At 52.4% G+C, this 13,312-nt stretch overlaps 1 protein-coding gene across 9 annotated transcripts in view; it reads right to left on the minus strand.

Annotated features, from left to right (window-relative positions):
• Positions 1-13,312, minus strand: part of LRRC56 (leucine rich repeat containing 56) — a 19,984-nt gene that overhangs the window by 4,017 nt on the left and 2,655 nt on the right. For 6 of the 9 annotated variants that reach the window (XM_006164446.2, XM_006164448.1, XM_006164445.1 and 3 more), the window contains 4 exons: positions 12,094-12,181; positions 9,939-9,999; positions 564-660; positions 298-498 (listed from right to left, as the gene is read on the minus strand). In XM_006164446.2, the coding sequence (XP_006164508.1) occupies positions 298-498; positions 564-660; positions 9,939-9,999; positions 12,094-12,181 (447 nt within the window). Of the gene's footprint in view, positions 1-297; positions 499-563; positions 661-9,938; positions 10,000-11,535; positions 11,630-12,093; positions 12,182-13,312 lie in introns of those variants that run through there. The other 3 variants (XM_006164447.2, XM_006164444.1, XM_014582491.2) reach the window with 2 other exon arrangements.

The raw sequence follows: 13,312 nt of genomic DNA on the forward strand, positions 1-13,312 counted from the left end.
GCACAGGCGTGCAGGACTGGAGGTGGTTCTCCATGGGGCTGGCGGGGGCATGTGCATGCACGATTCTGTGTGGTTCCATGTGGCCTATGCACAGGCCCCTGGGGGTGCGAATGTGACCCTGTGAGACCTGGCAGGCTGGCCCAGGAGGACGTAGCAGTAGCTATCAGTTTTTAGTGACAGAAGAGGACTAGATCGCAGTGAATGAGCAGTAGGTGCAGGGGGGCCCTCAGGTCCTCCGCCCAGGGGAGGGCCGAGGGGCTGGATCCACATACACGGCCGAGCGTCCAGCACACCCACCTTGTTGGAGGGGCCGGGGGCCGGCCGCAGGCACACCAGGTTGCCCTCCAGGGTGAGTGTGGCCAGCCGTGGGCACAGCTGCAGGTAGCGCACCTGCCCCAGGTCGTCCACGCTGTTGCCCTCCAAGTCCAGTACCTCGAGCTGCTCGAGCAGGCACAGCGGGCTCAGGTCTGCGATGTTGTTGTAGGAGACGTAGAGTTCCTGCAGTGGCATGGGCTCAGCCAGGGCCGCCGGCAGCCCCCCAGCCCCGGCCGCGGCAGACCCACCTTCAGCACTGGGAAGGAGCTGATGCCGTCCAGGTCGGCCTGGCCACAGCGAGCCAGCCACAGTACCTGCAGGCGGCCCAGAGAGGTACCCAGGTCTCTGCAGAAGGCAAGGAAGGGGGAGGGGCGCGGTCAGTGCTGTCAGGGGAGGGCCATGTATCCGGTGGGGGAGGCCCTGTGCTAAGCCCCTGCCCTCTTGGCTGCCTCCCGCCTTTTTTTTTTTTTTTTTTTTTTTTTCTTTTTTCTTTCTTTCCTTCAAATTTTGCTACAGAACATGTGTGCTTGCCAGGGAGAGGGAGAGTGAGAAGGCGCCTCCATGGCGAATGGCCACACTGCAGTCCCCTCCTCCATTTCTCCATCCTCTGGGAATTTGGGGCATGCCCAGCGCCACTGGCCCTCATTTTTCTTTTTTTTTAATTTAAAGAGGTGTTTGCCTTAGGGCATATGCCCTTGCTGGAGAGACAGAGACAGAGACAGTGAGAGGGAAAGTGAAAAATCTCCCCATAAGGGGATGGCCACACCACAATCCCTGCTCTTCTAGTGTCCTCCCACAATCTTGGGCACGCACGCACATGCACCTGGCATGATTTTCTTTCTTTCTTTTATTAGAATTATTTATTTAATTTTATTTATTTACTATTATTATTCAATTTGATATGAGAGAGAGAGAGAAAACTGCCAGGTCCAGGACTTGAACCATGCTGGCCATGTGGGAGTCCAGCGCCTTAAGCATTATGCCATACCACTTGCACCAGTCCAGGACTCGAACTACGGTCATCCATATAGGAGTCTAGCAACGTGACCGCCACACCATCTGCTGGCCCGCCAGTGTATTTTTCAAGCCGCTGGGTCGGTCACAGTCGGTCACAAGGGATCCAGCTGCAGTAACCAACGTCCCACTGGCTGGCCTAGTACAGGGGCCTTTGTGACTGGCTCACAGGGGTCTCCAGCGAGGAGCTCCAGGGTCCTCCAACTTCCTGCCTTTCCCCCCTTGCCACAGCCTCTTGGTCTCGGGCATGAGTAGATCCCACCTGCTATAAGCACTGGAGAGCCTGCGCCTGGCCCAGCACCCGCCTGCTGCAATGCGGAGGGTGGCAGGCCTCTTCCCTTTCACGCTGCAGGTACGAGACTTCTTGCTATAGGGCACATGGACTCACCAGACAGACAGAAAGCGAGAAATCACCCCCTAGGGAGATGGCCACACCGCAGTCCCTTCTCTTCCATTCTCATTTTGGGATTTCAGGCACATAGGCACACACACCCAGAGTGAGTTTTAAGCCTCCAGGTCCAGGACTCGAACTGCAGTCGACTATGTGGGAGGCCAGCAACATCATTGTTATGCCATCCACTGGTCCCACGCATGGCTTTTTAGGGTGGGCATGAATGGAGCCAAGGCCCCCTGTGTGGCCTGCCTGCTGAGCAGCCGTGTCGGGCAGCTGTACTGCCACGCTGAGCCAGCGTTTCTCACTGTACTATTAACTGCTTCCTGGGTGTGCGAGTGGGAGGACAGGGCTGCAGTGCTGCTGAGAAGCCCTAGCCAGCGGGGCCACCGACGTGGAGGGGCTGGTTTGGAGGTGGACATGGGCAGCGACATCCCTGTGCTTCCTGCACTGCAGCCATGCTGGCCTCGTGTGTCCCTGAGATGCGCCGTGCATGTCCACACCTGACCGTGCACTGGCCTCCTCCCTGCGGGATGCTCGTTCTCTGGGTGCTGCAAAGCTGGTCTCCTCACTTTCTCCGTGTGCAAACACCACCTTAGCGTTGAGGTATTAGGGACAACCGTGGATTTCCCCAAGGGTAACTTCTCCGGCTCTGCCCAGTCCATGACCTTGCCTGGGTTGCTGCTCATCCACTATGCAACCCGTCTGCTGGGTGCTGAGCTTTTCTTCTGTTGTCCGGATCCGCGGTAGTCTGTCCTTCAGTTCCACAGAATCCCTGCCAACCCCAGCCGTCGCCTTAAATGGCTTTTTCGATCATCTCTTAGTGGCTGGTGGCTGGAATTGTCATCCAGTGAGGTTTTTAAATTTTTTTTTTTAAGAATTATTTTATTGGGGCTGGCAGGTGGTGTGGTGGATAAGGCGGCTTGACTGACTCCCACATGACTGACTGCAGTTCGAGTCCTGGACCTGGCCGCCTGCTTTCTCACTTTCTCTCTTGCTGTCTCTCTCTGGTCGACTTCAATAATAATAATAATAATAATAACAATGAGTAAATTAAAACAAAAAAAGAATTATTTTATTTACTTTTTTTAAATTTAAATTTGACCAGAGAGGGATAGTGAGAGAGAGAGCAAGCTGCCAGATCTGGGGCTTGAACTACAGTCAGCCATGTGGGAGTCAAGCACCCTTAATCACCATGCCACCTTCTAGCCCCATGCATCCAGTGAGTTCTTCAAGAGGGACTAATGGGAACGCCTTAATTCTGAACTCACTCACAAATGTTCACTGCCAGGCCAATAGGTAATGTGGTGGTTAAGACTCTGGACTCCCACATGGCCAACTGCTGGAGTCCCAGACTGGTGGCTTGAGACTCATGCCGGGCACGTGTGCGTGCGTGACCGAAATCCTGAGAGGAGAATGGAGGAGAAGGGATTGCGGCATGGCCATCTCCCCAGGGGGTAATTTCTCACTTTCTGTCTCTCTCTGTCTCTGGCAAGCCTTCACACCCTATACCAAAAATCTCTCAAAAATGAAACAAAGCCAAATGTTCACTTCCTCTGTGCTTGGGCTAGGAATAAAGTTCTGGGTTCCTGTCATTTTCCCGCAGGACTACGTAGGCACTGCTCCGCTGTCTTCGGAGTTAGACTGTTTTTGCGGAGAAGGCTAAGGAAAGCTTCACTTCTTCTATCCTCCAAAGACAATCTGAGGGTGGGGCGGTGGCAGGTGGCGTGGTGATTAAAGGTGCTGGACGCCCACATGGCCAAAACACGGTTTGAGTCCTGGACCTCGTGGTCTGCTTTCTCACTTGCCCTCTCTCTTTCTTTCTATCTCTCTCTGGTCAAATAATAATAATAATAACAAAAGTTAAATAAAATTATATATTAAAAAAAGACAACTTGAGGGGCCAGCAGGTGGTGTGGTGGGTAAGGCACTGGACTCCCACATGGACGACTGTGGTTTGAGTTCCAGATCTGATGGCTTGCCTTCTCACTTTCCCTCTCTCTCTGTCTCTCTCTGGTCAAATAATATTAATAATAAAATAATAATAGTAATAACGGACCAGCAGGTGGGATGGTGGGTAAGGCACTGGACTCCCACATGGCTGACCATGGTTCAAGTCCCGGACCTAGCAGTTTGCTTTCTCACTCTCCTCTCTCTTTCTCTGTCTCTCTCTGGTCAAATAGAAGAATAATAATAAACAATTATTTAAAATGATAATAAAATTGAAAATAATCTTAAAAAAGGAAAAAAGACAACTTGTGGGCCCACAGGTGGCAAACTGGTTAAGGTATTGGATCCCTCATGACTGCCTTCAGGGTTTAAAAATCACACCAGTTGGACCAGCAGTTGGCATAATGGCTTTGTCGCTAGACTCCCATGTAGTTGACCACAGTTCGAACCCTAGACCCAGCGGCTTAAACTCATGCCAGACATGTGTACATGCATGCCCAAGATCCCAAGAGGAGAGGGGATTGCGGTGTGGTCACCCCCCCTAGGGGGTGATTTCTCATTTTCTGTCTCTCTGTCTCTCTCTGTCTTTCTGGCAACCACATGCGCCCTATAGCAAAAACTTCTTTAAAAAAATCACGCCAGTCATGTGTTCATGCATATCCAAAATCCTGAAGGAGAATGGAGGAGAAAGGATTGTGGTGTAGCCATTCCCCTGGTGGGTGATTTCTCCCTCTTCCTCTCTTGGTCTCTTGATAGCACCCTATGACAAAAATATATTAAAAAAAGAAAGAAATAAAAAGAAAGAAAGAAAGAAAGAAAGAAAGAAAGGTAAAAGTAATTTATTTAAAAATTTTTTTCTATTTATTTTTTGAGAGGTTTTTGCTATAGGGCACGTGTACTTGCCAGAAAGACAGAGAGACAGAAAGCGAGAAATCACCCCCCAGGAGGGATGGCCACACCACAACCCCATCTCCTCCATTCTCCTCTCGGGATCCTGGGCACGCACGCACACGCGCCCCGCATGAGTGGAGTCAGCCTTGTAAAAGTTTTTTTTCGAGAGATTTTTGCTATAGTCTGTGTATATTAGACGGAGAGACAGAGAGACAGAGAGACAGAGACAGAAAGTGAGAAATCACCTTCTGGGGGGATGGCCACACCACAATCCCTCTCCTCCGTGACCATCTTGGGATTTTCGGTATGTATGCACGCGTGCCAAATATGAGTTTAAGCCTCAGCTCTGGGACTGGAACTATAGTTAACTACGCTGGGAGTCAGCAATGTAACCATTACGCTGGTCCCTAAAGGTAAATTCTATTTTAATTTTGGAGAGGTTTTTGCTATAGGGTGCATGCGGTCGCCAAAAAGACAGAGTCAGACAGAAAGCGAGAAATCACCCCCTCGAGGGATGGCCACACCGCAATTCCTTCTCCTCCGTTCTCCTCTCAGGATCTTGGGCACGCATAAGTGCTCCGCGTGAATTTAAGCCACCAGGTCCAGGACGTGAACCACAGCCGACTACATGGGAGTCCAGCGACCTATAGCCATTATGCTAACTGCTGGTCCTCTATAGGTAAATTCTATGGACTATTACGGAATAGATAATTTCTACCTTTTCCAAAATGTAATACCTTATATGCAAAGTTTCAAAACAGAGCGATGGACAGGAAGAACAAGTAGGAGAGTCACTTTATGGGTTAATCCTTGATTCCAGAGCCAGGGAACTGCCATACTAGGAAATTAAAGGACTGTCACTTACAAAAAAAGATGTGAATTAGCAGTCAATATTATTTTTAAAAATATATTTATTTATTTTTGGTTTGCTCTCGGATGTATGTGCTCGCCGGATACAGAGAGAGAGAAAGAGAAATAGGGAAAGCAGACCCCAGCGGATGGCCACGCCACAATCCTTCACTCTCCTTTTGGAATTTTGGGCATGCACGCACTCATGCCTGGAGCGTTTTTCAAGCCGCTGGGTTCAGGACTTGCATGGTGAAGTCTATCGGAGGTGGCGGCCATGTGGGACCCAGCCACCCTAACTCCACCTGTGGGCTGGCCCTGCGTTGTAATCTTATGGGACTCCTTTGCCTGTGTGTCCTTCGTTGGCTGAGACATCTTGAAGCGGCGCCTGGCTGTACCCGTGAACTGCAGACATTGTCAGTGTGGCCTCTTCGCACGGTTGGCACTAAGCAAAGGCCACCGTGACGGATCCAGGCTGCTGCAGCGTGGTGGCCTTTTCCTGCCGAGCCCGCGGCGGTTGGGCAGCTCCAGCCCGTGTGCACAGAACCTTCGTCCTCACGTCAGCAGTGTTTTCAGGCGCTGAAATTCTCTTGCAACTCCTGACGAAAGTGCAATTCACATAATTTCCCAGACCTTATAATACCGTCTGAGACTTTACTATACTGTATTTTTCAAAGATTTACTTATTTAATTTTATTATTGTTATTAAAATGTTCCAGTAGGAGACAGGTGCTCAGCAGAGAGAGAGAAAGCAAGCTGTCAGGTCCGGGACTTGAACCGTGGTCAGCCATGTGGGAGTCCAGCACCTTAACTACCACGCCTCCTGCTGGCCCCAATATACTGTATTTAATCCAGCTGTGTTCAGTTCTTGGCTTGTCCTATTTAATTAGATATTTTCCTTTTAACATCTTAGGTTCCTTTGTAATCTGCGGAGGTTCGCAAGCGACTTGAAAAACATGCCAGGTGTGTGTGCGCGGGTGTGTCCAAACTCCCGGAAGGGGGATGAAGGCGTAGGGATTGTGTGTGGCCATTTCTCTTGGGAGTGGGGGTGATTTCTTTTTCTTTCTTTTTTTTTTTTTTTAAGAATTATTTTTCCCCATTGATATAAAGCAGATTTAAAAAAATGATTTTATTTGACTTTATTTATTTATTTAAATTTGACCAGAGAAGAGCAGAGCAAGAGAGAGAGAGGGAAAGTGAGAAAGCAAGTCCCGGTTCTGGGACTCAAACCTGTCGGCTACGTGGGAGTCCAGCGCCCCCAATCACCATGCCACCTACTGGCCCCTTGGGGGGTGATTTCTCACTTTCTCTCTCTGGTAAGTACACATGCCCTATAACAAACTAAAAACAGAACAAAACAAAACACTCTAGTATATCATATTTCTTAATTTCATAACCCTCTACTTCTCTTTCACAGTTTATACCTGTCATTTAATTTTACACGCCTTTTATATACTGCTAGTACCCTTTGAGCTAATTTGTTAGCTTTAACTTCTCTTCTCTCATAAATAGTATAGCTCTCTCTGTTAGAATATCACTTTTATACTTTACAGGCTTTTGCCACAGGGTGCATGTGCTCACCAGAGACAGAGGGAGACAGAATCAGAGAGCGAAAGTGAGAAATAACTCCGGAGGGGGGATGGCCATGCTGCAATCCCTTCTCTGCCACTCCCCTCCTGGGATATCGGGCACGCATGCACATGCGCCCAGCATGATTTTCAAGCCACTGGGTCTGGGATTTCTTTCTTTTTTCCGCCTTAGGGCACGTGTGCTTGCTGGGGAGCGAGAGAGAGAAAGAGAGGCAGTGAGGAATCCCCCCCAGGGGGAATGGCCACGCCACAACCCTTTCTTCTCTATCTCCTCCTGGGAGCTCGGGCAGGTATGCACGCACATGCACTTGGCATGATTTTCAAACCACTGGGTCAGGGACTCAAACCACAGTCAGTCATAGGGAAGTCCAGCGATTAAACCACTATGCCATCTGCTGGCCCCTATTTGTAGTGATTTTTCAAGCCACTGGGTATGGAACTCAAACCATGGTCAGGCATGTGGGAATACAGTGCCTTAACTCCCATGTTCCCTGCTGGCTCTAGAATATCATTTAATCATGTACTGAAGACACAATTCTAAGAAGTCTGTTTTCCAAACCCTTCCTCTGGTTCACGGTGTTTGTGAGCCTGCCAGAGGTCAGGATAACTTCAACACTGCTGCAGTTCTGCGGGCTGCCCACTGAGGGCCAAGGTGCCTTCCAATTTTCTTTTCTTTCTTTTTTTTTTTTTCAATTTAAGAATTATTTAATTTTTTATTTATTCATTCATATATTTTAATTTGACCAGAGACAGACAGAGAGAGAGAAAGAGAGAGAGAGAAAGCGAGAAAGCAAGCCACCAGGTCTGGGACTTGAACCATGGTTGGCCATGTGGGAGTGTCCAGTGCCTTAACCACCACGTCACCTGCTGGTCCTCACTGCCTTCCAATTTTCTTTACTTCCATTTCCAGATCTTCACATATTTTATTAAATTCCTTTGATGTTTATTTGATAAACAGTGGTATAAATACAGAAAGTCAAGAAAACATTTAAAATGGGGTGGCTTAATAAGTACCTTTATCGGAACCAGCAGTTAGTGTAATGGCTATGTCGCTGAACTCCCACGTAGTCGACCGCGGACCCAGTGGCTTAAACTCACGCCGGGCGCGTGTGCGTGCGTGCCCAAGATCTCAAGAGGAGAATGGAGGAGAAGGGATTGCGATGTGACCATCCCCCCTGGGGGGTGATTTCTCGCTTTGTTTCTCTGTTTCTCTGTCTTTCTGGAGAGCGCACGCGCCCTATAGCAAAACCTCTCAAAAAAAAAGAAAAAAAAGTAAAAGAAAGAAAAGAATCCCGGATATGGTGGCTTAAACTCTTGCCGGGCGCGTGTGCGTGAGTGCCCAAGATCCCGAGAGGAGAATGGAGGAGAAGGGATTGCGATGTGACCATCCCCCCTGGGGGGTGATTTCTTACTTTCTGTCTCTATCTTTCTGGTGAGCGCATGTGCCCTATAGCAAAAACCTCCCCCCCTCCAAAAAAAAAAAAAAAAAAAAAGCACCTTTATCACTTCACCTGGAAGTAATGGGGTATGGCATTTAGGGTCCAATTCAAGCAATGAGAGAATTTTCTAGATTTTTTTTTTTTTAAGGTTTTTGCCATAGGGAACTATTGCTTGCTAGAGACAGAGGGAGGGAAAATGAGAAATCAACCCCTGGTGCGGGTGGCCAGGCCAGAATCCCTTCTCCTCCATTCTCCTCTCAGGATTTTAGGCATGCACACACATGTACCAGCATGATTTATAAGCCGCTTGATCTGGGACTTGAACTGGGCAAGAATTTCCTAGAATTTTCCTAAGAATGTTCCCCGGATTCCGACTGGAATTCTCTGCATGAGGCTGTTAGGCCTGGACTATGTCAAACCAACAGTGTTTTTGTAAAACACTCCGTCCAGACCCCCAGATAAAGTCTGCTGCTCCCTGAGCGTTGTCCTTCCTGGTCCAGTGGGATGGACAGAGACCATTCAGCGGCCTTTGGTGTTGCATGTGGTCTTCCAGTTAGTTGCAGAGGTGCTCTGGAATGAGAAGGCTGAGTGTCCTCAGCAGGACACCCTGGGAGCTCCACGTTTTGTGTGGGGTCCACGGTGTGGTCCCTGCTCTGTGGGGAAGGCTAGGCTAAGTCATGCTCACCTGCTCTTCTTTGCTAGGGCCACCAGCCTGGTTCTAAGCTCCTGGCCCTCATGGTGTGGCCGATGCCCTAGGCTGTGGTGAGAGGGTGGGGAGGCCAGACCCTCCAGGACTTGGTTGGTTTGAGATGTCCATCAGAGACCTCTCACTGCTGTGCCTGCCCTGACCTTATCCTCAGCTCTGCATGATGCCTTGTTACCCACAGCCGGGGCCGCTCATGGATAGGTGGACAGGACCATTTTTTTTCTTTTTTGGAGAGTTTTGCTATAGGGCACGTGAGCTTGCCAGAAAGACAGAGAGAGACAGAAAGCAAGAAATCACCCGCCAGGGGGGAAGGCCACACCACAATCCCTTCTCCTCCATTCTCCTCTTGGGATCTTGGGTACACACGCATACGTCCTGGCGTGAGTTTAAGCCACCGGGTCCGGGACTCGAACTGCGGTTGGCTACATGGGAGTCCAGCGATGTAGCCATTACGCCAACTGCTGGTCCTGACAGGACCTTTCATGCAGCCAGGCTGCAATGAGGTTGGACCGACACCGCAGGGGAACTCAGGGGCCATCCGGTCCAGGGTGGGACCTTATCCTCTCAACAGGGACCCACTGTAGAGGGACCCGGGGGCAGCCCCCACACTCAAGAGATCTCACATCCATGGGAATGTACCAGACCCCCACCCCCCACATGCCCAGGAGCAGCGTCATCTCCATAGGGTCATTCCAGGGGCCAGCCAGGGGCTTCCAGCAGCATGCAGTCGACTCTCCAGACCCGAGGGACCCTCAGGGCCCATTCTCGGGCACCCCTCCCCCAGACGAGTCACTTACCGGAGGGAGCCCAAACGGCTGCCATTCAACTTCAGTTGGCTCAGGTTGGGCAGGTGCACCCCTGTGGGGCCACAGGAGGTTTGAGAAGTTGGACAGGCCTGCGTCCTGTCCCCTCAGTGCACCTCGCCACACTTAGTCCCGTCACCAGCACCCCTGGAATTCCCTCTTCCCCGCTGTTGCCTGCTGCTCCAGGCCAGCCTCTCCCGGGCCATGGAGTGAGGAGTGACCCTCTGCCACTGCTCTGCCTGTAGGAGGGACAGGCCAGGCTCCAGGTGCTGCTTGCAGTGGACCTTGTGTGGGGAGCCACTAGCAGGATCCAGCCCAGCTTCCCGAGCCTCTCAATAACCTCCGGGCGCACACACCACGTCTGTGGCCTGGCCTGGGTAGAAGGTACACCCTCATGGACAGGTGACATGTGACGCATGCTGCCCCGGAAGGCCATAAGACCCTGCACTCCAGGAGTTGGCTTGTAGAAAAGGAGCCAGGCTGGTGCTGCTGGGGCCGGCTCCCCTCTGGGTCCTGGAGCCTCGTCCTGCTCCTGACCCACTTCCCACAGCCCACCCACTGGCCTAGGCACCCCCAGACCACAGTTTCTATCAATTTGCAGCATGGGGTGCAAAATCACAGAACACCCAACCTGTGCCCCTGCATGACCCAAAGTCCCAGACAAGGGCTCCGAGTTCGAGTCCTCTCCAGGATGAGGCACTGACCCTGGGAGACAGAATCCCAGAACCATGGGAAGAAGCCACATAGGGCAGTTCTACAGGGCTCAGGGTGGGCCCTTGGGGTGCAGCGGCCTGAAGAACACGTGTGTTGGGAAGGGCTCGGGTGAATGCACGTGGCCACACGACCTCATGGGTGCACAGAGTGGCCAAAACTAAGCGACTGAGAACGTCACAGGCCATTGCTAAACAGAAAAGACCAAACAAGATGAGGCGTTTGACCTCACCGCAGTCAGAGAAATGCAAACCCACAGCGGACGCCGGGGAAGCCGGAATGCTGTCTGCAGCATGGGTTAGGGCGTGTCACTTCCGGCCCGCGGTCCTCGCACTGAGTTTGTAAGAGAATGCTTCCCTGTTAGGAAACACACCCAGAAGAGCCCACATATGAAGGGGCTTCAGGTCTCCAGTGCTCAGACACAGTTGTCTAGCTGTGTGTGTGTGTGTGTGTGTGTGTGTGTGTGTGTGTGTGTGCGCGTGCGCGCGCATGGGCATATCCGAGAGAGGAGAGAATGAGTAGGCAAACGTGGCAGCTGTGAACGAGGATCAGGTGGACGGTATAAGGGAGAGCTCTGTACTACCCTGCAGTTTCTGTAAGTTCAAAATGATTTCAGAGTATCTTCTGGAGCACCGTGTACTGCTGTGTCCTATTTTAGTCTCTGCTGCTTGGGGTGCTGGGGTGTTGGGCACGCCTCCCGAAGGGGAGTCTGGAAATACGGGTCACAGGGTAGGACCACGGCCTGTGCGACATGGATCAGGTCTAGGGGCCATCCTAAGGGAACAGACATGGTGTCCAGGTGTACGGCAGCACCCAGGAAACGCCGGCGGTTTCACGGAGAGGGCTGGCTGTGATGTGGGCGGGGCAGGCGGGCTCTCACCGAAGTTGCGCAGGCTGCTCTCACGCGTATCCACGCTCATCTCCAGCACCCTCACCAGTCGGAGGTCGTCCACCTGTGCCAGAGCCTGCTGTGGGGACCGGCCGGGAGTCAGCCCCGGCAACTGGGCTGTGGTCCTTGTGTGTGTGTGTGTGTGCGCGTGCGCGCGCATGGGCATATCCGAGAGAGGAGAGAATGAGTAGGCAAACGTGGCAGCTGTGAACGAGGATCAGGTGGACGGTATAAGGGAGAGCTCTGTACTACCCTGCAGTTTCTGTAAGTTCAAAATGATTTCAGAGTATCTTCTGGAGCACCGTGTACTGCTGTGTCCTATTTTAGTCTCTGCTGCTTGGGGTGCTGGGGTGTTGGGCACGCCTCCCGAAGGGGAGTCTGGAAATACGGGTCACAGGGTAGGACCACGGCCTGTGCGACATGGATCAGGTCTAGGGGCCATCCTAAGGGAACAGACATGGTGTCCAGGTGTACGGCAGCACCCAGGAAACGCCGGCGGTTTCACGGAGAGGGCTGGCTGTGATGTGGGCGGGGCAGGCGGGCTCTCACCGAAGTTGCGCAGGCTGCTCTCACGCGTATCCACGCTCATCTCCAGCACCCTCACCAGTCGGAGGTCGTCCACCTGTGCCAGAGCCTGCTGTGGGGACCGGCCGGGAGTCAGCCCCGGCAACTGGGCTGTGGTCCTGGCCATCACCCCCCCCAGCTTCGTCCATGCTTTCGGCCTCGGGACTCTGCAGCTATGTCCCTCCTCCTCCTGCTGACCTTGGCCATGAACGTGGATATGATGTGAGCAGGGGTTCTAACTGCTTGGCTGATAGGGCCATTGCCAGGGAAGGGCCTGCCCCACGGAGCACTGCGGGGCCATAGCTGTCTTAGATCCAGGGTGACAAGCACACTCATGCTGTAAGTCACTGTGTGTAGGGGGTTTGCTCTCCAGGTCTCCCGGACAAGTTCCTTGGGTGTGTGAAATGCAAACACATCCTCCCAGGACCCTGGACTCAGCTGCCATGTGAACCACTGGAGTTACTATATGTGGCAGGCCGAGATGGTTAGTCTGTACCTACACCTGAGGCTCCTTTACCCCATGACAACCAAAGGCAGGTGGGTAGGCCCTGGGTGGCAGGAAGTGCAGGGTTGTTGGGGAGGGTTGGGGGGCCTGCAGTTAGGTGGGCTTTGCAGAGCTACGGAGAAAACCTCCCGCTGGCCAGACCCAGTCAGTGCAAATCCAGCATGGCTCCCACTGCAACCGGAGTCTGCCAAGCTGGGAGGTTTAGGAGTCCCTGGCCCAGGGCAGGTCTGGCTGTCTCCAAGGGACATTATCCAGACCGCCTAGACATGGGACACCCCAGTGGAGGCCCTCAAACCCAGAACTGGCAGGCTCAGCAGGCCCTACCCAATCGGTGCCCCACAGCTTGGGCCCCCCTTTCCCTAGCACTGTGCACTTATGCGTGCTGAGCGCTTCCGTGGTTCGCCGACTGCTCTCCACTGGAATGCCAGCTGCTTGAGTGAGGGGGCCTCCTCTCTGGCTTGGGGACAGTGAGTGCTCAGCAAATACTTGGAATCCCAGCCTGGCTTGTATCTGGGACCCAAATGCCTGGGAACAGCTATGTCACCAAGCACCTGGGGCTGACGGTGCTTTAGAGCTTGTCAGGGGCCCTGAGGGTGCAGCCAGTGGATGGGGACCCAGCTTCCAGGGCTGGGCTGAGGGTGGCGGTCAGTCAGGCCAGAGCAGGAGGGTTAGGAGTAGAGGGTAGGCTGGACATCAGCA

This window comes from Tupaia chinensis, unplaced genomic scaffold (assembly GCF_000334495.1).
Source record: "Tupaia chinensis unplaced genomic scaffold, TupChi_1.0 Scaffold143624_1, whole genome shotgun sequence".
NCBI classification, from domain to species: domain Eukaryota; kingdom Metazoa; phylum Chordata; class Mammalia; order Scandentia; family Tupaiidae; genus Tupaia; species Tupaia belangeri.